Below are 25,958 nucleotides of genomic sequence, written 5' to 3'. Positions count from 1 at the left end.
TTCCGGAAATAAATTAAATTATATTTTAATTGCGTTTAGTTACCGGTGCGAAGTTCGTTAGCCAAAAAACGAATCGATCGATAATAAATTACGATTAATTATAACTGAAAAAGGGACAATTATAATTTATACCGTAGAACAAGTGGTTTTTAATTTCATTTTGGTAGTTGCCTAACTTTATCTACAATTATATACATAAAAATAACAACTTTTACTATTCAAGATGTGCGAAAAACAGTTCATAATCTGCACCAGAATCGCGCAATTACATAGATCAAAGCGCAAATTCTAAATTATTACTACTATATTTCAGGCGTATATCACCGTTAAGCTAACTAAAAGGGTCCGGCGAAAAAAAGTTGGGGACACTCAACAGTTCCGGCGGCAATTTCCGAGAAAAATCGCACTAAATCCATTCGTACGGTACGGTATGGTACGATTTATAACAGGTATAAAGCGCCGACTCTAAGTTATATTCCTTTCTAAATTACGATCTGACTTACAACGTGAGATTTTTCGACGCATTGGTCAAAATTACCGACCTCACCTTACAATCTTAATTAGTTAGTTACTCGAACAAAAAAAAGTTGTATTAATAAAAAAAATTGAATCTTATCGTAACGACTAACAATAGATTCGTGATTCTATAGTAAAAGTGGCACACACGTTGTGATAAATTGCTGAAAGCAAATTCGATATATAAAAGGATCTTGTGTTGATTGTATTGTTTGCGGCATCGTTTCGTAGAAAATCAATGATCCATCCGCGACGGACCGGAAAAGAACATTGATTCACACGTCTCTCGCGCCCGTTTCTTTGTTTGCCATTGCGAGTGCACCTAAATTGTTCGCCAGAGGCGTTGAAAGCTTAAACTTCACTTACCACCCGACGCGAAGAACTCGGCCACTCCGCAACAACGATAACAAAACGGACGATATCTTCCAGACGAACCTCGTTGAACCATTTCCTTCAACAAAACCCGTTTGTTTCTTTATATCAAATCTAAGCAGAGCTTTTCTAAAATTTTTTTTGTTAATTCTACAAAAAAAAATCCGTATTTGGAAGATTAACTGTGGGTAATAAAACTATTGGAACATTGATAAATCGATAGTTTTTATAGTACAATCGGAAAATGTATTGGAAAAACTCCGAATGTTTAAAATTCACATCAATACACTCCGTCACGTAAACACATTGCGCGACATTAAAGTAGCAATTCCGAATACAAGTTGTATCGACACTCAATTTATTGGTGCAAACTTTTTTTATGTGAACTTCGTTAATCGCTTGATGCAGTCTGTGAGACAAAATCGAAAATAAAAAAGGGAAATAGTTTATTAGGATTCGCTAATAAAATATTGAACGAATCGTTTAATATTTCAAATAACTGAAAATTGGTTGTCACAAAACGTTACTTTTAAATTTTCAATAATTACTTTTTATCCAGTGAAATATAAAACTAGACGAATCATTCGATATTTTCAACATAGTAACTTACTATTAAATTCATTAAAATAATATCAAACCCAAATCGGTATAAACGGGTCCACGAGGAACGACTATTACATTGAATGTGAAGTAACGGGCAAATATTTGGCCAGAAATAAACATTAATTGTCTAAATATTGAATAATTCGTTCAAAACCCCCATGGTTTCATCCCCCGCATCCCTTCCAAAATGCAAACATACGCCAATATGATTGTAATGCAATTGTGATCGCGATTAAATCGCATTTATACACGAGATACGCACGACCATCTGATATCACTGATATCATCGGGTTTATTTCGTGCACACTGATCATTTTTTAATCGAATTTCGAATTAACAAACTGTGATTTGTTGTTTTATCATTTCAAATTCAATCGATAAACCACCACGTTATTTATCGGTTAATCATTTTTAAACAATAAATCAACACGTTATGTTTAATTTTAAATATGGATGTTAATAAAACTTGGAAAAATGCCAAATTATATCAAACCTAGGGATTATTTATTATTCGTGCTGAAGATAGAGTTGATATAGAGTTGAGGAAAATTAGTTCCTGAAAAAAGCAGAGAGGTAGGCAACAATCAACAACAAAATATAATTGATCTAAAAATAAACTAATCTACTTACAAATGGAAAACGATTTAATCAGCTCAAGCAACAGATTCAAAAGCGTCAAAAACGGATTTATTTAACAATGAACCAACTTTAACTTAATCTCTAACTCCAAAGTAAAACAGAAAATGTTAAAATCTTTATAAACCAAAATGGCTGTGACTTTAAAGAAGTTAAATGTTACAACTAAGTAAAACGTTGAGAACCAGAACCTGCAAAAATTTGATTTGAACAATTACACTCAGTCATTCAACAGAGGCGCTGCACAACAATTTTCAAAAATACAAAACACAAAAGGTTAAATCGATAAAAATATTATCCCCTATATTTTTAGATTGGCAACAAAGCATAAGATACAGAGTCTGAGAAGATAATCAAAAAATGGAAAGATATTAGGAATCTGTACAAAGTAGCAATAAACTTAAAGGTCTGGATACCATTATTGTTTTGTTGTCTTTCACTTGGTCCAAAGGTTCAACTTCACTGCCGCGTCAAAAAATGAAATTACACTTCATCATTTGAAGCTCTGTGAAATTCTTTCGAATTCCTGCTTTGGAATTTTCTGGAAAGGTGCAGATTCAAGAAAGAAACTTTAACATAACGGCTCTTGGTAGTTTCTCAGACTTATCATACTACTGTTAGACTTGGTGGGAGTACGAATCAAATTGACCTGAAACACCATGATGGAGTAAATACTCCAAAAATAGTTGTATGCAGAGAGTATTTTATTGTTGGCTAGGTATGACAAATTTATTGAAAACAAACATTAAGTTGTCGTCATCAAAGGTTGAGTCTTCGTTATCTTCAACATTCTGTCAGAGTGCAAAATGATTTTTCTTGTAGATGGTATTCACAATGATCAAATAATGTCACTTGAAAAAATGAGGTTAGTACGGACATAAGATAGATAACAAATTTCTGGTTGGTCAACATCATTTTCCAGCACAGCTTAACAAACACGGCCGTTTTCAATCGGTCGCTTCTGGCTACCTTTTTTTTTAATGAAACGTCAAAAAATGTCACTTGAAAATGTAAACTTAGAACGGACAGAAAATAGATAACAAACACGAATCCTCTACGTCATTTTCCAGCACAACTTCAAACTAGCACGGCCGTTTTCGAAGACATCGGCCATCGAGGGCGCTAAATAAAAACCGAAATACCGGTATTTTGTTATCAATACCGGTTTTTAATACCGGACAAGAATTCTCTCATTTCTAGCTACGCAAACCCTTTTATGTTGGTTAATTCTATTCGAAAGATACTGTATAGTGGTACCGATATATGCACCATTGCAATTATTACAAGGTATTCTGTAAATTAGGTGAGACTGGGCTAGAAGAGGAACAGGATCCTTAGTATTCGAAAACAAACAAGAGATCTACCATTGAATTTTGCAAATTTTATAGGGTCAGTTTTTAGAACAGACATCAACTAAGGTGATAAGTTAGGAACAGAGAGGGGATCTTTATATATCTAAAATTAGGAACACTTAAGAGGTTCTCTTGAGAACCGTTAAGTGTTTCTGTCTTATTGAGATTAATAGTAGATGAATGAAAATTATTGTTTTGATTGGTTATACCAAGCAAAAGACCATGAGGATAACCATTTGACAAAATATTATAAAGCCTTTTTAGGTTTTCTTTAAGGTTCATTAGAGATCAGCTCTACTCTGTTACACATTGCGACGACAACATTGATTTTTTGATTAATAGAATGGTTGGAATTAACCCATTTAGTCCCAAGCTGCTTTATGTTTAAAAAAATTGATTTTTTATACTTTTCCTTAAGATAAGATGGAATGAAGAGTATAAAAATGTACACAGGTGTTTGAAACAAAAAATTGTTTTTGAGATATGAGATGGTGCAAAAATGCACCACTGGTAAGATAAGTGAACAACAGCACACAAAAATTTTGATTATCATTTATTAACTAAGTAATAAATTAGTCGTAAATAAATAATAATACTAATACAACATTATACTAACAAATACCAACTTTAGTATAAAGTTTAATATAAAAAATATTTAAACTAAAATTGGTGCAAAAACGCACTAATGGGATTAACAGTATAACGATTTATTGTGATAGTCCGTAAAACACTCTACATGTAAATGAACATTACACTTACTACAGATATGTATAGTATGTTTATGGCATATTTTACATCTTCTACAAGCTTTAGAGTCGTGATTCTTTATTAAATGGTCATTGGAAGATTCAAATTCTCTGTTTGACCTCGTGTTTCGTTCAGTATTAGGTGTTGCGTTTTCATATTTCATTAGCCGAACTGCAATATGTGATTTAAAATCCAACTGTGCCATTTTAGTATTATTGACAGTATTGTATAATTTCCACGCGTTTATTATGACACTATCCAATGAATTAATAAATAGTGGCCACCACCACTTCTTTCCTAATACTCTTGTTCTATAGTTGGCTATTCCGTTATCGTGTAAATCTACACCACCCATGAATTTATTATATTCTGATACCGCATAAGGTTGATTAACTAGTGTTTCTTTTTTTTCTTTCTGTTGTACCTCTTAATTGATTGTATTGGCTCCACATTCAAATGGTTAGTAATTACAGTGACAACGGAGTTATCATTCCATCGTACTAAAGAAATTTTTGAACAGGTATCATAAGCTGTATCAAAAAACCCCTTTCCTTTTTTGAAGTACATTTTATGTTTTCTAACGGACAATTTTTCGTTCTGTTATCGCGTACAGTACCGGTAGCAAAAAAACCTTTATTTTTCAATTCAACAAACAAATCAAACGATGAAAAAAAATTGTCAAAAAATATCCGATGAACATGAGGATTTTTTACTACAGAGAGTAATTGCATAACTACTTCACCACCCAAGCCTAATTTTGATTTTCCCGTATTCCATAAACTAAATTCGTTCGGAAATTCACCTAACAGACGCGTCTAAACTGGTTTCAAGTAATACGAAAGATGATACAATCCTTATATCTCTTCATACATCGTCCCAATGGTGCGTTTTTGCACCATTCATGTTTCAAGTCGTATTTTCAAGTATGCACTAAAAAGTTGCAAATGAAAAAATTTTGAAGAATTTTATGCACTAAAAATAGTTTTATTTTTATTGTATATTTTGAACAGAAATGTTCAATAGAAAAGAATTGATGTAAATATGGTTTAAATAGCAAGAATCATGAAATATTTTGATATGTATAGCCTAACAACCTTATACTGTTATCGTACAAACAGCTAACATCTTTAAATTTGGAAATGTATGGCTGTAAAATAATTTTAAAAATGCTGGTGCGTTTTTACACCAGTGGGACTAAATGGGTTAATGTATCTCCCAGAGTAAGTGGGGTTAGTGTACCAATTCAAAATGATGTTTTGGTTGGGTTCACTTATAACCCTGGTATCAAGAAAGGGGATTGATGACCCAACCTCTGTCTCTACAGTGAACTGAAGGTGTTGATCAAAGCTATTGAAAACTCTGATTACAGCGTCAACAGAATCGGACGGAACTGAGCAATGATGTCATCAACATACTTAAAAATGAAAGGAAAAGTAAAATCAAGTGAAGGGATACATTGATTTAACAAATAATCCATCACAATAGTGGCGAGGATGGGTCTCAAGGGACTACCATGTGACTATAAATCTTTCCATCAAAGGAAAAAATAGAAAATTCAAAAAGGAAGGCTATTATCTCAATGAAAAGGTCTCTGTCGATTTGGGTATCCCATTTATCAGTTATGATTTGTTTTACTAATGATAAGGGAACACTAGTAAACAAAGAAACAACATCCAAAGATATTAACACAAAATTATGAGGTAAGGTTCTCCTTTTCATTTCTTCAACAAAGGTGAAAGTGTGTTTAATGTTATACGAAGTTCTCGCTCTAAATTCTTCAGTCAGAATACGAGCCACAAAATTAGGCGATTCATACGTGGGTGAGCCAACGAAAGAAATAATAGATCTCAAGGGACAATCTCGTTTATGGATCTTTGGAAGGCCGTAATATTAAGGAATAATACCGTTGTGGCAAATTAACCTGTTGTAAATAGGTTTCTCAATGTAATCTCTTCTCCGATTCATCGCCACGGTTACCTGGCCCTTATCTGAGTTACAATTTAAAATTCCTGTTCGAACATCTCGCGACTTTGTTTTTATTTCCTGTACCACGCACTAATACAAATGCGTTTTCAAACTCCGCGATTCCTCATCTTATATTCACTTTTAACCGCTATTTTTCCCGTTTAGACATGTTCACTGCCTCCTTGGTTTCTTTCAGATAAATGGTGCATAAACTACCTTGGCAGTGAGTATTGCGTTGCTTATTGATACAATTTAGTTGCTTATTATTGGTATTTAGTTTTTTTAATTAAGTTTCTCTCTTGTTAATTATTATCATTTTCCATTAGTGGATGCTTCGCTGGGCTTGCCCCGTTTGTACCCCAAATGTAATAAATAAATAAATAAACATTGTACAAAATATAAAAGACCCTGTATGAAAAAAAAAAGGATTTAATTAACATTAGAAACTGGGAGAATATTAATTCTTTAACGTGATATTAACCAAACTTACACGTTGTTTACGATTGAGTTCTTTTTTCTTAAAAGTATTAGAAAATTCGTTTATGTTATTTGGTAAAGGAGTGGTGAATGATTGCAAAGGATTTTCTGCCAATGGTTGTGGATTCTTAGGTTGTACTAATAAATTCCTAGGAGGAGAGAAAAGGGTGAGAAAAAAATCAATTAAGTTTAAAAAACATGTATTCGTATATTAATTTTTAAAATAATTTTACTTATTTTTTTATTTACCTAAAAGCGTTTGCTGGGATTTTATCCAATTTAAATAAATCCACGAATAATTCTAAACTTCTTTTAAAATCAAATTGGCATTCTTCTAAACACCTAAAATTGAAATTAATTTTAATGACTAAAAAATTGGTTAATAAAAATACAAACTTTGTAGCCCATTCTATATCAAGACCGGTAAGACTCACAAGTGCTTCAGCCAACATAACTTGTTCTTTAATATTTTTTGGCGGAGGAATTTGGATATGAGAAGGTCTAGAGATTTTAGGTTGCTTAAATGAGCGGATAACTTGAGCGGATGTTGCGTTATAAACATGTAATTGTTCGTTAACTATTGAATATTCATCATTTACACCTGCAAGTAACACAAAAACTCTTGAGAATCCCAAAATTCGATCTGCATCAAGCAAATTTTGGGGTACTTCACGAAAAACGCCAGCTATAACCAAAACAGCAGCAGTTTCCTATCAAAAAAATCCTTCATTTTTTTTTATTTCAACAAAAACATTAAATTCCTTACAGTGTAAGACATCAAATCAACAGTAAAAGTATTTGGATCATGTTCTGTTAAAGGAAGTTGCGTTATTAATCTCACGATGGAATCACGACCTCTAAATAAGCATTCATCATTTTTTGAAAAATCTGACATCATTTTTAAGTTTCGAGTCACTTTTTTATATGGTGATAACCTAAAATGAACAAATAATAATTAAAACATTTCGTATATAACAACAAAAATTATTACTTTGCAGTCAAAGATGTACTTTGTAAACCTAAATAATGAGCAGACATAGAAAACATAGCTTCTTTATGATAAACACCATCTAAATAATTTCTATTTGTTGTATCATATAAATTAAAATAATGCTCCATGAATTGATCGACTAAATCATGACCTGAAGATGAACACAAAAAGTTTCTTCGAAAAGGCAACACCCCTTTATTCTTAATAAAAACGCCATCTAATTTTTCTAAAGTAGGGATCATCTCCCTAATTGCTCTTGGATAAGAGTATTCGTCGTAATCATCACAAATTGGATTCCCATCAAGCCATAATTCGGTGATGTTTAAATCCTTAAAGTAACTTGCATCAATTTCTTTGATTCTATTATTTCGCAAATCTAGAGATGTTAAAGATTTAAGACCGAAAAGAGCCTCTAAAGGTTTTAAAATTTCAATTTCATTATTCGAGAGTTTTATTGATTTGGGATGTTTTGGTCGATTTTCACTTCGACTTAAATGGAGCACATAAAACATTAGTTTCGGTTGGGAAAGTGTACAAAACTCAATAAGATCTAAAAAATTATAAACAATAAGTTTAATTAAAGCTAAATTAACGATTTGAGTCTTACCAGGATCTTTATAAAACATCTCCAAATTTAACACACTTGATTCTGCATGGTATCGTTTATTCAAAACAGAAATTATATTGTTTTGAATATTAATTTTTAAATCAGCGGCGTAAGCAAATTTTAATATAATTTTAATTTTAAACTAAAATTATAAAAATTATTTAAAAAAATCTATATATAAAGAAAAATTAATATTAATTACAGGCATTGAAGCATCTTGTGGGTTTGTAACTATCAAGTTGTGCCTACAAAGTCTTTCGATAGCAGCTCCACAATTCTTTAGGAGGAAACTAACGCATGATCCTTTAGTTTCATAACAAACAGGAATAAAGTCAAGAGGATGTACAAAGTTCATTAGAGTCCTTAAAACGGTGTCTCGCTCTAAATTCATAGCGTTTTCTACCTAAAATGTATCAAAACACAATTTTTATTTATAGGTTATGTTCAAATTTTATTGCTTACTTCAATTTTGTGCCATGTAGCATTGCTGTAGATGGTCGATTTATGTTTCGCTAATAACCCTGAGTTTAAATTAAATTGATTTATCTCGGGATTCTTCATATTATTCGAAAATTATTAAAAAATAGCGAAATAGTTGCTGTTTGAAGTTATTGAGGTTAAGTTACCAAACAAAACATTCTCTATGGTGGCGACATCTCTAGAGTTAAATTTAAATGATTGTAAATTTAAATTTATTGTTAATAAAAATCACTGTTAATATCAATAACTCGCAAAGTTCATTAGAGTCTTTAAAACGAAGTTTTGTTCTAAATTCATAAACTTTTCTACCTAAAATGTATTAAAACACAATTTTTATTTATAGGTTATGTTCAAATTTGCTTACTTCAATTTTGTGTCATGTAGCATTGCTGTAGATGATCGATTTATGTTTAGATAATAACCCTGAGTTTAAATTAAACTGATTTATCTCAGGATTCTTCATATTCTTTGAAAATTATTAAAATACATCGAAATAACTTTTTTTTGAAGTTATTGAGGTTAAATTACCAAATAAAACATTCTCTATGGTAGCGACATCTCTAGAGTTAAATTTAAATGTTATTAAATTTAAATTTATTGTTAATAAAAATCAATATTAATATTAATAACTCGCAAAGTTCATTAGAGTCCTTAAAACGGTGTTTCGTTCTAAATTCATAGACTTTTCTACCTAAAATGTATTAAAACACAATTTTTATTTATAGGTTATGTTCAAATTTGCTTACTTCAATTTTGTGCCATGTAGCATTGCTGTAGATGGTCGATTTATGTTTAGCTAATAACCCTGAGTTTAAATTAAACTCATTTATCTACGGATTCTTCATATTATTTGAAAATTATTAAAAAATAGCGAAATAGTTACTGTTTGAAGTTATTGAGGTTAAGTTACCAAAAAAGACATTCTATACGGTAGCGACATCTCTAGAGTTAAATTTAAATGATTTTAAATTTAAATTTATTGTTAATAAAAATCAATGTTAATATCAATAACTCACAAAGTTCATTAGAGCCCTTAAAACGGTGTTTCGTTCTAAATTCATAGACTTTTCTACCTAAAATGTATTAAAACACAATTTTTATTTATAGGTTATGTTCAAATTTGCTTACTTCAATTTTGTGCCTTGTAGCATTGTTCTAGATGGTCGATTTATGTTTAGATAATAACCCTGAGTTTAAACTAATCTGATTTATCTCAGGATTCTTCATATTATTTGAAAATTATTAAAAAAATAGCGAAATAGTTATTATTTGAAGTTATTGAGGTTAAGTTACCAAACGAAACCTTCTTTATGGTGGCGACATCTCTAGAGTTAAATATAAACGTTTTAATAAATCCGGGAAATTTAAATTTATTGTTAATAAAAATCAATGGTAATATCAATAACTCGCAAAGTTCATTAGAGTCCTTAAAACAGTGTTTCGTTCTAAATATATAGACTTTTTTACCTAAAATGTATTAAAACACAATTTTTATTTATAGGTTATGTTCAAATTTGCTTACTTCAATTTTGTGCCTTGTAGCATTGTTCTAGATGGTCGATTTATGTTTAGATAATAACCCTGAGTTTAAACTAATCTGATTTATCTCAGGATTCTTCATATTCTTTGAAAATTATTAAAAAAATAGCGAAATAGTTATTATTTGAAGTTATTGAGGTTAAGTTACCAAACGAAACCTTCTTTATGGTGGCGACATCTCTAGAGTTAAATAAACGTTTTAATAAATCCGGGAAATTTAAATTTATTATTAATAAAAATCGATGTTAGTATCAATAACTCTTTTATTTTGCAAAAGAAAATTGAGGTAAATAAAAAAAAAATTAAAACAAAATAAAAGAAGCAAAAAGCGAATTCATAAATAAACCTCCTATAAACTTTAATCAACACTTTTAACAAAAATCCATTAATTTAATATAAATGTCCATGTCCGCCTACAACAACAGCAGCTTTGGCTACTGCTGGGACAATGACTGCGGATGCTACAGCGGGTGCTGCAGCAACAACTGGCGCTACACCAAGTCCCAAACCATTGCTTGTGGCAACAGTACCAGAAGGTCCAGCAATAATAGCTCCGGTTCCATGAGAAACCACAGTAGGTCCTGCAGCTACAACGGCTGGGGCTGCAGCAACAACAGCTGGTGCAGCAAGAACAGCTGGACCAGGAGCTACAAAAGCAGGAGCAATTGCTGGAGCTACAGCATGGGCTGCAATTCCCGGAGAAACTAAAGCTGCATGATTTCCAATTTTAGCAATGGTGGCACCTTCGACGAAAGAAGCAGATGCACCATCCGATCCAGCTGATGCAGAACTAAACGAAGCACCTTTAGTAATCGCACTAACAGGTTGGACGTAATGGGCAACTGGAATGATGGATGCTTGGCTTGTGGCCAAAACCAATAAAAAGACTGCCTATAAAAAAAAAATAATGAAGAAAATGATGATAAAATCACATAATTTCGTAGATAACTTACAAAGTACTTCATTGTAGAGTGTTGACTCACTTATGATACTGACAGAATAAAACTCCCCCGGTTTTTATACCAGTCCTCAACCTTGTCACACCTCTTATTGTAAATTTTTATAACACTATGATACAGATTCCTGAAATGTCGCAATATTAATGCAGAAGATAATTAATCTTAATGATGTAGGATGTAGGATCTGGCCGATGACAAGACTCTTGTATTGGTAGCACGTTCCGTTATATCGGAATTATTATTTAAAAAAAAATATCAATTTTAATTAAATAATAAATATCATCGAACACTTATTGTCGTCTTAAATTATCCAGCAACGTGAACGGATGTCACACGCCCAACTAAATTACGGTTTGTTGTGCCGGCTTCTTTTCATATATAGAGACCTTTGGTGTCTTGCACGTTGCGACACAGGATAATAGATAATTGTTACGGATCAATATCACGTGCGGAATGCGGTTTTTTCTTACGATCTTGGGTGCAGAATCGGTTTACATGGACATTTCCTTGGTGCTGTTAAGAAAATTAATGAATCATTTACAAACAACCTGACCAGATAAACCTTTGTTCCTTCAATTAGATTTCAATATCTAAGTTTAAAATTTCTTTTGTTCGATTCATTTCTCATTTTATTCGATTTATTTCAGTGTAAGGTCGCAGGTACTGCCATTATTACTATTCTTTTTTAACTTTTTTTCTTCGTTACGTGATCGATTATTTGCATTTATACTTTATATAATTATTAACGCAAGACATGAAAGTAATATCTAATGTCAATTGAATTGAAGTAGAAATATTAGCATATTTCACCCACCTGTATTTTACCTCGATTGAATTAAACATATAAAGACACTTTGCGCTCGATAATTCAGTATGATTTTAGTTACTACATTTTAATTTTCATTAATTAGAGCTAATTAAAGCATATCCGGTTAGAAATTAACATAATTAATGAGGTGTCAAATCATTACTGTTATAACTGCATAGAGTCTTATCTAGTAAAAATATTGAAAAATGATTATAATAAAAATTATTGCTGATTTGATCCTTAATAAATATTATATGAAACATTTTTTGATAAATATAATAATTTGGTCTCAAGTCGCATTCAATTTTTGTACTATTCAGAGGGAAATTAACGTGTCTAATTACTATACAGCGCCAACAAACAAAAATATTGAAAAATTTTTCAAATAAAAATTATTGTTGGTTTAATTCTAAACAAATATTATTCGAAAAAGTTTTTGATTCCACCAATAATTATTGAGATAACCTCAAAAATCACTTTTTCTATACCATTTGAATGAAACGATGATTTTAACTATTATACAGCGCTAAGAAATAAAAATATTGAAAAAATTTTCAAATAAAAGTTATTGTTGGTTTAATTCTAAATAAATGTTATTCAAAAAAATTTTTGATTCCACCAATAATTATTGAGATAACTTCAAAAATCACATTTTCTATACCATTTGAATGAAACGATGATTCTAGCTACTAAAAAACGCCAATTAACAAAAATATTGAAAATTTTTTCAAACAAAAATTGTTACTGGTTTAATTCTAAACAAATATTATTCGAAAAAGTTTTTGATTCCACCAATAATTACTAAGATAACCTCAAAAATCACATTTTCGATATCGTTTCAATGAAACGATGATTCTAGCTACTATACAGAGCCAACAAACAAAAATATTGAAAAAATTTTGAAATAAAAGTTATTGTTGGTTTAATTCTAAACAAATATTATTCGAAAAAAATTTTGATTCCACCAATAATTACTGAGATAACCTCAAAAATCACATTTTCTATATCATTTAAATGAAACGATGATTCTAGCTACTATACAGAGCCAACAAACAAAAATATTGAAAAATTTTTCAAATAAAAGTTATTGTTGCTTTAATTCTAAACAAATATTGTTCGAAAAAATTTTTGATTCCACCAATAATTACTGAGATAACCTCAAAAATCACATTTTCTATATCATTTAAATGAATCGATGATTCTAACTACTACACAGCGCCAACAAACAAAAATATTGAAAAATGTTTCAAACAAAAATTATTGTTATTTTAATTCTAAACAAATATTGTTCGCAAAAATTTTTGATTCCACCAATAATTACTGAGATAACCTCAAAAATCACATTTTCTATATCATTTAAATGAAACGATCATTCTAACTACTACACAGCGCCAAAAAACCAAAATATTCAAAAATGTTTCAAACAAAAATTATTGGTATTTTAATTCTAAACAAATATTATTCGAAAAAATTTTTGATTCCACCAATAATTACTGAGATAACCTCAAAAATCACATTTTCTATATTATTTAAATGAAACGATGATTCTAGCTACTATACAGAGCCAACAAACAAAAATATTGAAAAATTTTTCAAATAAAAGTTATTATTGCTTTAATTCTAAACAAATATTGTTCGAAAAAATTTTTGATTCCACCAATAATTACTGAGATAACCTCAAAAATCACATTTTCTATATCATTTAAATGAAACGATGATTTCAACTATTATACAGCGCTAAAAAATAAAAATATTGAAAAAATTTTCAAATAAAAGTTATTGTTGGTTTAATTCTAAACAAATATTATTCGAAAAATATTTTGATTCCACCAATAATTATTGAGAAAACCTCAAAAAACACATTTTCTATACCATTTGAATGAAACGATGATTCTAGCTACTAAAGAACGCCAATTAACAAAAATATTGAAAACTTTTTCAAACAAAAATTGTTACTGGTTTAATTCTAAACAAATATTGTTCGAAAAAATTTTCGATTCCACCAATAATTACTGAGATAACCTCAAAAATCACATTTTCTATATCATTTAAATGAAACGATGATTTTAACTATTATACAGCGCTAAAAAACAAAAATATTGAAAAAATTTTCAAATAAAAGTTATTGTTGGTTTAATTCTAAACAAATATTGTTCGAAAAAATTTTTGATTCCACCAATAATTACTGAGATAACCTCAAAAATCACATTTTCCATATCATTTAAATGAAACGGTGATTCTAGCTACTAAAGAACGCCAATTAACAAAAATATTGAAAATTTTTTCAAACAAAAATTATTGCTGGTTTAATTCTAAACAAATATTATTCGAAAAAGTTTTTGATTCCACCAATAATTACTGAGATAACCTCAAAAATCACATTTTCTATATCATTTAAATGAAACGATGATTTTAACTATTATATTACAGCGCGAACAAACAAAAATATTGAAAAATTTTTCAAACAAAAATTATTGTTGGTTTAATTCTAAACAAATATTATTCGAAAAAATTTTTGATTCCACCAATAATTATTGAGATAACCTTAAAAATCACATTATCTATCTGTTTGGTGTACAAATACTTTTCCCTAACGTTTAAAAAGACATACAGATTGTATTAAAAAAAATAAAACACTCCTTCTTTTTTTATATCTGTACCACACGGAATAAACCTATAATATGTGTCTCTAATAAGTTTTATGTCTTTAGCAATCTGATGCAATGCCTTGTCAGACGATAACGAAGGTCAATACCAGAAAAGACAGTGTATAAATATTCCGAGGAGTTGACTTTTTAGTATTATACCTGAACTAGCAGTGAAGGAATTAACATCTAAAACCAAAATGAACTCCATGGTGAGAAGATTAATTATTTAAATTAAATTTTAAGAAGAGAAGATTAAATTTTTTCTATTCTAGGTCATCGTTTTCTTCGTGGCTTTGTCCACCGCTTACGCTTCAGTACTCCCATTAGGAGTTGCATTAGCAGGTCCTGGAAATCCAGGTGCTCTCGTTAAAGGACCAGCTGCTCAAGCCACCGTTCATGGCCCAGATGGAAGCGTAATCGTTGGTGCTGCTGATGCTGGAGCTGTAGCTGCTGCTCCAATCCCCGGAGGTCATGTAGCCGCTGCTGTTGCTCCTGGAATTGTTGCTACCCCTGGAATTGTTGCTGCCCCAATTATTGCCCCAGCTCCCATCATTGCTGCCCCCATCATCGCCAAACCAGTAATCCCATCTGGATCAATCAGCGTTGGGTTAGGAGGAGCTGTCATTGCTGGACCATCTGGGTCTGTTGCTACTAATAACGGACTTGGAGTTGGTTTAGGACATGGGGTCGGTTTGGGATTAGGTTACGGACATGGATTAGGTTTGGGACTTGGCCATGGACTCTATTAAAAAGGAAAATGAACTGATATATAATTTTGTGATAATTCCCGAACGAATAAATTGTAAATAATGACCACGATGTTGCATTATGTGTAAATAAAAGAATTATTTTAAATTAATTTTTCCGTTTTATTATAAACTTTAACTTACTTGTTAAGTACTTGTAATGTGCTAGCAAGAAAATCACCTCATTGCGATTATAAATGAAATCGAAAAGATAAAAAGATTTCATGATGATATTTTCACTCATCATTTCAAACTTGCCAAACGAATTTGTTTAGTTTTGAATACACTTTATGGTTCAAAGGGTCATTAATGCACCTCTTTTGCTAAATGTACTCGTCCCAGCTTACTAAAGGTTATCTTGAAAAACAAAGTTGATCCTCAATTATTGATTATAACTTTGATTCGATACAGCAGAAGTTCACAAATTTTAAAACAGTGCTTAATGCTATGTAAGCTTACTTTCACAATTGAATGAGAAAGGCAAGAAAGATCAATTTTTTTCTTTTTTATAAAAAATAATAAAATAGCCAATGTGGCTAATACTAAAACATGACTTAAGGAAGGATATGATCATTTTCCAACTCACATTTATAAAAAAATACGATAAGGAGCTTTAAAAAAATTTTCACAAACGACCTTGAATCATGCGAAATTAACCAATTGTGATCTAGAATAGGACAAATGTAATCTATAAATTTTTTTATATTGTGAGTTCTTTCACCAATGATTAAACAGACATGCAAATTTTATAAAAAGTTGCATAAATCAATTTAAAAAAATATAAGACACTCCTTGATCTATTTTTTTTATATCAGAGACTATGCAGACCAGTAAAATGTGTGTCTAATAAGTTTTATACGTTTAACACTTGAAAATTCTGATGCAATACGTCGTCAGACGATTACGAAGGTCGGTGGCAGAAAAAGTCAGTGTATAAATATTCCGGGGAGTTGAGCTTTTAGTATTATACCTGAACTAGCAGTGAAGGAATTAACAACCAAAACCAAAATGAACTCCATGGTAAGAAAAATAATGCAACTAATTCAAAAGCTGATTTAATCAAATTTTTTTTATTTTAGGTTATTGTTTTCTTTTTGGCTTTGTCCACCGCTTACGCTTCAGTACTCCCATTAGGAGTAGGATTAGCAGGTCCTGGAAACCCAGGTGCTCTTCTTAAAGGACCAGCTGCTCAAGCCACCCTTCATGGTCCAGATGGCAGCGTAATCGTTGGTGCTGCTGATGCTGGAGCTTTAGCTGCTGCTCCAATTCCCGGAGGTCATGTCGCCGCTGCTGTTGCCCCAGGAGTTGTCGCCGCTCCCATTATTGCCCCAGCTCCCATCCTCGCTGCCCCCATCATCGCCAAACCAGTTATTCCATCTGGTTCAATCAGCGTTGGATTAGGAGGAGCTGTCATTGCTGGACCATCTGGATCCGTCGCTACCAATAATGGACTCGGTTTAGGACATGGACTCGGTTTAGGACATGGAGTCGGATTAGGACATGGACTCGGTTTGGGATTAGGAGTTGGTCATGGGTTAGGTTTGGGACTTGGCCATGGACTCTATTAAAAGGGAAAATGATCAGACGATGGAGATTTTGTGATAATTCATAAACGAGCGGAATAATGACCATGATGTTACATTTTGTGTAAATAAAGAAAATATTTAAGCTTATTTTGATCATTTCTTAATTAATTTTTTCCTACTTCCTGAATATATCTTTCTTGGATATTTTTATCAAAAGTAATCCAATTTATAGCATCTAGTTGTTGTTCAGATATTTTTTATAAATTCTTTTCCTAAATATTTCCATTCTCTCTTTTACCAGCAGGTCCATAGATGGTATTTCTGCTATAATCTCCATAGCTGCTGCAGATATTACTCTATAGGGGGATGCTATAGGTATAGCCACTCTCCTTTTGAATATAACTAATAAGTCCCTAGATCGTTGGTATTTTAGTACTCTACAACATGCTGGTGAAGCGTACAAGATTGCCGATAGTTGTCTTCTCCTATTCACAGGACTTCCTACATTTGGCATCATTCTCGTCAATATTTCGCCATTAACGATCTCTGAGATATGTCTTGTCTTGTTACTGTTGTGTCGTCGACCTCTATGCTCAAGTTAGTAGTTGCTTCCTTTGAGATTCTGTTAATTCTACTCTTATGAAAGATCACATCCAACTAATACCTGTAGATGCTACGTGCTTCTAAGAGCATTTTCTGCTCTTCATGTAACTTTGAAAGGCTTTATTTATTTGCATCAACTCTACTTAAAAAACCCCAATCAATATGGCTTTCGATACACTTTTTTTTAAACTTGACTAACTTGTTATTTATTTTAATGTAATAATAAGTAATAGTAAAAGTAATAGTTGAGATATGGGGAGAGGAGGGACGACGGCGGTCGAAGGATACTGTGCGGAATGGAGAAGGAACAGAAATGCTGAGATGGGTGGAGGAGAACGGATGGGAGATACTGAATGGGAATAAAGAGGAAGGGGAGTATACTTACATCGGGGCGAGGGGGACATCTGTGATTGATTATGTATTGGTGGATCAGGAAATGTGGGAGAGGGTGGAAAGGTTTAAAGTGGGAAAGCGGTAGAGTCGGATCACTAACCGTTGGAGGTGGAGGTAAAGGGGTTGGGCGACAGAAGGCGAGCGGAACTGGGTAGCAAGTTCATCAGGACAGATTGGTCGGAAGAAGAGGTAGCATTCTACAGGGGAAACCTCGACACTTGGCAACAGAGGATACAAGAGATCAACGGGTTGGAAGAGCTTACCCAGGTAGTGCGGGAGGCAACACTGAAAAGGGAGTGTGTACGTAGGGGGGACAAAGTGGGGAGGAACGACTGGTATGATGGCGAGTGCAAGAAGGCGAAGAGGGAGGCGAGAAGGAGGTTGAGGCTGTGGAGACGGGGGAAGATAGAGGTGGATAGATATAGGGAAGCCAGGAGAGAATACAGTGAGTTATGCAGTAGAAAGAAAACAGAATTGAGGGAGAAGGAGGCGGCAGAGATTAGGGGGATAACAAGGGAAGGGGAGGTCTGCAGGTATCTGAAAAAAGGAATGAAGGGTAGGGAGACGATAACCAGCGAAATACACATGACAGAATGGAAGAGTTACTTTATGGGATTATTGGGAGGGGTTGAAACGAGGCTAACGGGGTTGGGAGGATATGAGGGAGATGGGGAGATAGCAGAAGAGGAGATGGAGGCGGTGCTTAGGAGATTGAAGAAGGGAAAGGCGCCAGGTGAAGATGGGATACATAACGAAGCATGGTTGGAAGCATCAAGGGTGGTGCGAGTGAAGTTGTTGGAGGGGATGAATATCGTATGGAGAGGGGGTGGGATTCCGGAGGGATGGAAAGTGGGGGTAATTTGCCCAGTATATAAAAAGGGTAATAAGGGAAGTGTAGAGAGGTACAGGGGAATTAATCTACTAGACTCGGCATACAAGGTATACACGAAGATACTGCTGGGAAGATTGGAGGAGGAGATGGAGTTGGGGGGAATTTTGCCGGATGGGCAGGCAGGCTTTCGAAAGGGAAGGGGAGCAATCGACAACGTGTATGTGTTGAAGCATTTGGCAGATAGAGAGCTGGATAAGAAGGGAGGGAAATTGTACGCCCTGTTTATAGATTTGAAGGCGGCTTTTGATAAGGTGGATAGGGGGAAGTTGTGGGAGAAGATGGGGAGAAGGGGGATAACGGAACACCTAATTGCGAGAGTGAAGGAAATATACATGGAGACGATGGCTAGGATAAAAGTGGGAGATAAGCTGAGCGACGTGTTCTGGACAGTTCTATGGGGTTGAGGGAAGAGAGTCTTTGGAAGGAATGTGGCAGCGAGGAAGATTATGTTAGAAGGTCTGGTTAGCAGTGTGATGATGTATGGGGTAGAGGTATGGGGATGGAGGGAGCAGGGACCGCTGGAGGACGTGCAGGCTAGATATTGGAGATGGGTGCTTGGGGTGGCGAGAGAAACACCGGGGTATATAGTGAGGGAAGAGGTAAAGGTGGATAAGGTCAGGGTGGAGGCGGGCAGGAGGGCAGTGAAATATGAAGAAAGAATAGAAGGGAGGCCAAGCTGCGGTATCCTGGGGGAGTGTTGGAGGGAAATTAGAGAGGGAAAGGTCAGATATGGGAAAGGACACAGAGACAACTGTTATAGACGAGCGGGCTACTCGGTAACGGAGATAAATAGTAGACGAAGGGTGGGTAGGGAGATGTGGAGGGAGTTGAGAGACAGGGACCGAGATGTGCAGAGACAGGAAAGAAGGACACAAATAAAAGAGGGAAGGTATAAGGAAAGATACAGGGACATAATTACGGAGGGGCTGCCTAGATACTTGTTATTGGAAAGAGATGAGGAAGGGAAAAAGTTGGTGGCTAGGTTCCGTTGTGGAAACGAGGAGAGAGCCAACAAATACTGGATGGCCGATGAGGAGAGGTGGTGTAGGCTGTGCAGGGAGGAATGGGAAACGTTAGAACATATGCTGAATGGGTGCAGTGAGTTGAGGGAGGAGGAGATGGACCGAAGGCAGATCTTAGAAGAGGGGGGAGAGGGGAAACGAAGGATGAGAATGGTGATGGGGGTGAAGAGACAAAGGGATGGGTGAGGGGATGATTGGACCGAAGAGCCGAGGGCGTGGAAATGGAGGAAGAGGGTAGAGAGTGAAAGTAATATTTGAATAATGTAAATAATAAACAATAGAAATGATTTATTATTCACGAAAAATTTACATTGATTATAATCAGTGCAATGAGACAAGTGTACCAATCAGAATCATCACTCATTTTCAAATAATCAATCCTCTTGCAACTCCTTTAGTCAAAATGGGTCCACCCACAACATTAACTCTTAATGGGCTTATTGCTGCTACTGGGGAAATAATTGAAGTTGCAGCAATTCCGGGGCGACTCACGATGACTCCACCAGCTGGAATAACTCCAACACCAAGTGGAACAACGGATGAGTAGGCGGATGATAACGCCAATAAAAAGACGAGGCCCTAAAAACGAATTAATTACATAATTATGGAATTAAAATATATAAGACTTACGACAGCTTTCATTGTGGTGTTTATGGTTTGATAACTTTATTAACTATAAATACATAAAGCTTTTTGCAAAATCTATTTATAGGAATTTAAGTCCTTCGTAAAGTGGATGATGAAGGATTGCATCATTTAATTAACACATTATGCCTATAAATAAATCTTATTTACTTAGGCCTTAGACAATATATTAATTGAAAAGCTGATGCAAGTTTGCATCATACAACTTTATGAAGGTCTTTATGAAAAGTTTAGTATAAATATCTTCAAAGTCCAAGTTTTAGGCATTGCAGAATAATCTGTGTGAGCATAAGCATTCAACATGAACTCCATGGTAAGAAAAAAAAATATATAAAGGGATCTTAAAAAGAAACTTTTTTGCAGATTGTATTCTTCTTGGTTGCTGTATCAACAGCTTACTGCTCCGTCGTTCCTTTGGGATTAGGATTGGGTGCTCCCATCTCCGGAGGAATTATTGCAAGAGCTTCTGTTCTCTCAGCAGGTCCAATCCTTGCCGCTCCAATCGCTGCTCCTATTGCAACCCCGATTATTGCACCAGGAGTTGTTAGTGGTGCAGTTTTAGCCGGACCATCTGGAACTGTTGCTACAAACAATGGAGTTGGTTTAGGATTAGGAGGCATAAAATATTTGAAATAAAATTTATACTTTTGCTCACAAATAAAAGACACTCATTAATTATTTTCTTCGACCTTAATTACTGCGCACTTTGTTGGCACTGACATTTTAACACAATTTATTCTAATTATACAAGTAAGTAGAGTTTTATGCAAATTACATGCATTACTCATCGAAATTCATTAAAAGAAACCAACAACAATAAAAAATTTTGTAATAATCCAAAGAATTTAATTGTGTATTAATAAATAGGAAAGATACAATTTTCCCTTAAAGGAAGCTTAGAACAACAAGGACAATGTCGAGAATATTTATGTGTTTAAAAGTGAAAGTAATTCTTAATCGGATTTGCACATGTTAAGTGAACGCAAAATAACTTGAAATAATCTCTCGAATTGTCATTTATTAATACTTTATTATATTTTTATTAAATTTACATAGATTAGTTTTTTAAATTAATCTTCTTATTAAACACTTTAAAAAGAATAAAATACTTTATCTCATCAATTTTATTAATATAAATTAAAAATTACAGCAAAATCATTAAAATATTACGCATAAATAAAGTTATAAAATAAGAATCGTTAGACTAGTAAATTAAATTTTAATGCAAAAGTCCTTTTTGGACCGAATAACCGCTTTCTTCTTCGTGGTATGCTTGTTTTGATACACTTTGACGCCATTGTGAGTAATCAGATTGATATCCCAATGGTGGACCAGCTGGTAATCTATATCCGTGAGGTCCCCCTAAAACTGCTGGGCCAGATATTGTAGATGAAGAGCTTTTTACTGATGATGAATGCTCACTAGATTTACTAGCGGAAGAGACTCGTTCATTTTGAACAATAATTTGGCCAAGAGCTGGTGGTGGATGAGGAGCCAAGATCGCTGTTGGTCTGGAAACAATAACCTCTGGTTTTGGAGTTACCGAAACGATCCCATTTTCTTGATAAACTTGGGGCCCAACTGAAACAATTTCATGTCCTAATCCAACAACTTCGCCATGAGCCGGAGTTGAAGTCACCAAAATTGGGGCTGGAGTGCTAGAAACAATAACAGGTGCAGCTGTGCTTGATACAATACCTCCTGTAATTATGTGATTTCCTTGGCTAACAACCGGATTAATAGAATGTTCTGCAATTCCATGTCCTGAATAAGCCCCAGATGCGATAGCTGCCGCTAACGATTTCCTTTCAGCTTCCGCAGCTAAAGCTTTTTCATATCCAGCATATCGAAGGGCGGATAAATAAGATTGTTCAGCCTCGGCGTTTTTAGCAATGATGGCTGAGAGAGCTTCTTCGTTTGCATGTCCAACGATATGAGATGCGGGTGTTGAATAAATTCCAACAGAAGGTGGACTTAATTCAACGGTTGGTGCAGCAACAATTGTTTTAGATGGGGCTACAACGATTGGGGTAGCACTTAACACCGGACTTGGAGTACTTGAAACAACGACTTGGGGAACTACTTCGTTGTGGATTGAAATAGCTGAGGTGTCGTGTAGAATTGGACCTGGACTTGAAACTACCACTTCATTTCGTAAAATTTGAGAATTATCAACTAATACTGAAGATGTTCCTAAAGTTGATCCGGCGAGGTGGGTATTATCTACCAAAACTGGTACAGGAGAAGATAAAGGTTTAAAAGGATGGGTTGTGTCGACTAAAACAGGCCTTGGTCTCAATGGTCTTGGTGGTGGGTTAATTAAAATTGGACCAGGTGTTGAACTAACTATTGTTTCCACTATAGGACCTGAAGAAACAATAGGGAATGGAGAAACTGATGGTACTGGAGATACTACTGGAACAGGAGAAACAACAGGTCCATGAACAGGTGATATTATCGGTGTTGGGGCAACTACAGGACCATGAACATACCCTGGACCTGAGGCACCAACAACACTAGCTTGTACCTCAATGTTAGGAACATCAATTACATGTTTACCCCCTTTATATGTCGTTGAAGAAGGTCCTGAAATAATCGCATCTTCTCCATGACGTAAAATAGATCCTGATGGGCCATCCAATGATGCAACATCTCTGTTATCTTGAACAAGTACAACTGGTTCGGCTACAACAACAGGTGCTGGAGCTTTAGCAACGATAACAGGTGCAGGTGCTATGGAATTTGTTTGAACATAAGCTCCAGCTGACGCACTAACAGCTTGATGACCAAGACCAACTCCATGATTTATTGTTTCAACAGCTACGTGACTAACCGCTTCACTATGACCATCTACTCCTATAGAACCACCATCAGCTTCGGCGGTAATCACACTTCCATCGGGACCTTTTATAATCGTTTCGGAATTTGGACCTTTATAAATAGCACCAACGCCTGGATGTATTGGGTAAACATCAGCAAGGGGATGGTGATGATGATGATGATGATGGCTAGGTTTAGCAAATACAGCTAAACCGAAATATGCCAAAAATATCTAAAAATAAACGAAATTAATTAATTAAAAAATAAATTAAGAAATGAACTTAACACCTACCAGTTGCTTCATGATACCACTTGTCACCAACTAAACAATCCTCCGTATGAGCGTTGGCACTAATATATTCCAGAGTTTTATAACCGTATGGCAACCTTGCAATAATTTTTGCGCTTAACGCCACGCCTTTCCTTCGTGGTACAGGGCATTTCTATGAGTATATTTCTTCGCGACACAAAAGCAAAAGTTAGCATAATATCTGCATTAATGACGCGGTTCGGCGTATTTTCCACATTTCTAGAAAAAACTGGTCTATGTTGACATATGTATTCCGGATGTAGTGAGGAACACATGGATAATCCATTCATATCTGTTAAAGTCACGTGCAAAATCGATGTAGAAATTTATGAAATAGTTATAGGGTTTCTGAATGCGTCATATTTCTAATATTGTTATTGCTGTGATTAGGTCCGCAAATAAATAATCGTAACGGGAATGTGTTAGTCAGACGGCATTGCATTGCTAAGAAAAAATAACACTTTCAAGAAATACGTAGTAAAACCAAACCGTTCTTTTTATAAATAATCAATCATTGTTGTATGGTTAAGGTTAAAAAATTGGAATTATTTTATTTCTTAAGATGCAAGAATTATTTTTATATTAAATTAAAGCTTAAAGTTTGTTGTTTAAGGTGGTAGATACTGATCAAGAAGAATATTGTAAAATTGGAGTCAAAAGTACAAAAAAAATGTTCTGTAAAAATTGATTAATTTCAAAGTTTCGTGTGAGCTTTATTTTTTTAAATAGAAGAATGGGTGAATGCTGAATTAAAGCTTAAAGTATACTATTTATGCTGATTAAAATTAATGTGTAGAAATCGGCTTCAATAAAATAAAAATGAAAGAATTGTTTTTGGGTGAAGCTTTCAAATTGTAATAAAAATGGCTAACTTCAAAAAATCGTGCGAGCTTTATTTTAGAAGATATACTAATGATTTTTGTATTAAATTAAAGCTCAAAATATACTCTTTAAGATGGTATATGCCGATCAATATTTAAATTCGTCTCCAAAAAAATATCAACTGAAGAGCTGTTTTTGGATAAAATTTTTAAATTGGGAAGAAATTTGATAAATTTCAAAATATCGTCTGAGCTTTATTTTTTAAGCCACAAGAATGCTTTTTATACCGAATTAAAGCTAAAAGTATACTCTTTAAGATGGTATATGCCAATCAATATTTAACTTCGTTTTCAAAAAAATATCAATTAAAGAGCTGTTTTTGGATAAAATTTTTAAATTGTGAAGAAATTTGATAAACTTCAAAAAATCGTGTGAGCTTTATTTTTTAAGATACAAGAATGATTTCTATACTGAATTAAAGCTTAAAGTATACTTTTTCAAATAATATATGCTGATTAAAATTAAAGTGTATAAATCGGCTGCGATAACATAAAAATTAAAGAATAGTTTTTGGGTGAATTTTCAAATTGTGATAAAAATCGGTTAAGTTCAAAAAATCGTGTGAGCTTTATTTTTTAAGATACAAGAATGATTTTTATACCGAATTAAAACTCAAAATATACTCTTTAAGATGGTATATGCCGATTAAAATTTTAAATTCGTCTTAAAAAAAATATCAATTAAAGAGCTGTTTTTGGATAAAATTTTTAAATTGTGAAGAAATTTGATAAATTTCAAAAAATCGTGTGAGCTTTATTTTTTAAGATATTAAAATGATTTCTATACTGAATTAAAGCTTAAAGTATACTTTTTCAAATAATATATGCTGATTAAAATTAAAGTGTATAAATCGGCTGCGATAACATAAAAATTAAAGAATAGTTTTTGGGTGAATTTTCAAATTGTGATAAAAATCGGTTAAGTTCAAAAAATCGTGTGAGCTTTATTTTTTAAGATACAAGAATGATTTTTATACCGAATTAAAGCTAAAAGTATACTCTTTAAGATGGTATATGCCAATCAATATTTAAATTTGTCTTTAAAAAAATATCAATTAAAGAGCTGTTTTTGGATAAAATTTTCAAATTGTGAAGAAATTTGATAAACTTCAAAAAATCGTGTGAGCTTTATTTTTTAAGATACAAGAATGATTTCTATACTGAATTAAAGCTTAAAGTATACTTTTTCAAATAATATATGCTGATTAAAATTAAAGTGTATAAATCGGCTGCGATAACATAAAAATTAAAGAATAGTTTTTGGGTGAATTTTCAAATTGTGATAAAAATCGGTTAAGTTCAAAAAATCGTGTGAGCTTTATTCTTTAAGATACTAGAATGATTTCTATACTGAATTAAAGCTTAAAGTATACTTTTTCAAATAATATATGCTGATTAAAATTAAAGTGTATAAATCGGC

At 33.3% G+C, this 25,958-nt stretch overlaps 5 protein-coding genes across 6 annotated transcripts; 2 read left to right on the top strand and 3 right to left on the bottom strand.

The window, feature by feature from the left end:
• Positions 1-6,607: 6,607 nt before the first annotated feature.
• On the bottom strand, positions 6,608-8,935 carry LOC111415295 (nuclear RNA export factor 1-like). 2 transcript variants are annotated; one of them, XM_071199964.1, is made up of 8 exons: positions 8,729-8,935; positions 8,469-8,669; positions 8,267-8,408; positions 7,660-8,209; positions 7,435-7,603; positions 7,065-7,378; positions 6,918-7,010; positions 6,608-6,817 (listed from the first exon to the last, which is right to left on the bottom strand). In XM_071199964.1, the coding sequence occupies exons 1-8, from the start codon at positions 8,825-8,827 to the stop codon at positions 6,649-6,651; spliced, it is 1,737 nt and encodes a 578-aa protein (XP_071056065.1). In that variant the 5' UTR covers positions 8,828-8,935; the 3' UTR covers positions 6,608-6,648. The 2 variants fall into 2 exon arrangements, with proteins under 2 accessions (XP_071056065.1, XP_022902675.1); XM_023046907.2 differs by lacking the exon at positions 6,608-6,817 and having other exon boundaries at positions 6,852-7,010; positions 8,729-8,926.
• A 1,595-nt stretch (positions 8,936-10,530) lies between these two features.
• On the bottom strand, positions 10,531-11,587 carry LOC111415296 (cuticle protein 16.5-like). Its single transcript, XM_023046908.2, has 2 exons — positions 11,239-11,587; positions 10,531-11,176 (listed from the first exon to the last, which is right to left on the bottom strand). Exons 1-2 carry the CDS (start codon positions 11,248-11,250, stop codon positions 10,676-10,678), a joined length of 513 nt encoding a protein of 170 aa, XP_022902676.2. The 5' UTR covers positions 11,251-11,587; the 3' UTR covers positions 10,531-10,675.
• A 3,215-nt stretch (positions 11,588-14,802) lies between these two features.
• LOC111415298 (cuticle protein 65-like) lies at positions 14,803-15,559 on the top strand. Its single transcript, XM_023046909.2, has 2 exons — positions 14,803-14,909; positions 14,973-15,559. The coding sequence occupies exons 1-2, from the start codon at positions 14,898-14,900 to the stop codon at positions 15,447-15,449; spliced, it is 489 nt and encodes a 162-aa protein (XP_022902677.2). The 5' UTR covers positions 14,803-14,897; the 3' UTR covers positions 15,450-15,559.
• Positions 15,560-16,374: 815 nt separating this feature from the next.
• On the top strand, positions 16,375-17,119 carry LOC111415299 (cuticle protein 65-like). Its single transcript, XM_023046910.2, has 2 exons — positions 16,375-16,466; positions 16,526-17,119. Exons 1-2 carry the CDS (start codon positions 16,455-16,457, stop codon positions 17,012-17,014), a joined length of 501 nt encoding a protein of 166 aa, XP_022902678.2. The 5' UTR covers positions 16,375-16,454; the 3' UTR covers positions 17,015-17,119.
• A 4,514-nt stretch (positions 17,120-21,633) lies between these two features.
• LOC111415300 (calphotin-like) lies at positions 21,634-23,747 on the bottom strand. The gene is made up of 2 exons (XM_023046911.2): positions 23,640-23,747; positions 21,634-23,579 (listed from the first exon to the last, which is right to left on the bottom strand). The coding sequence occupies exons 1-2, from the start codon at positions 23,649-23,651 to the stop codon at positions 21,747-21,749; spliced, it is 1,845 nt and encodes a 614-aa protein (XP_022902679.2). The 5' UTR covers positions 23,652-23,747; the 3' UTR covers positions 21,634-21,746.
• Between the last annotated feature and the right edge of the window lie 2,211 nt (positions 23,748-25,958).

The sequence above is a fragment of the Onthophagus taurus genome, chromosome 11 (assembly GCF_036711975.1).
Source record: "Onthophagus taurus isolate NC chromosome 11, IU_Otau_3.0, whole genome shotgun sequence".
Classification (NCBI taxonomy): Eukaryota; Metazoa; Arthropoda; class Insecta; order Coleoptera; family Scarabaeidae; genus Onthophagus; species Onthophagus taurus.
Note: the sequence above shows the minus strand (reverse complement) of the source record. Positions and strands in the feature narration are given on the sequence as shown.

Bases quoted from the DNA above. Each gene is read 5' to 3' on its own strand.
- LOC111415295 (XM_071199964.1), bottom strand. From the start codon at position 8,827: ATGAAGAATCCCGAGATAAATCAATTTAATTTAAACTCAGGGTTATTA. The intron at 8,409-8,468 runs GTAATTAATATT...TTATAATTTTAG, and splicing joins CACAAGATGCTTCAATGCCT to TTTAAAATTAAAATTATATT. The intron at 7,011-7,064 runs GTTTGTATTTTT...TTTCAATTTTAG, and splicing joins GATATAGAATGGGCTACAAA to GTGTTTAGAAGAATGCCAAT.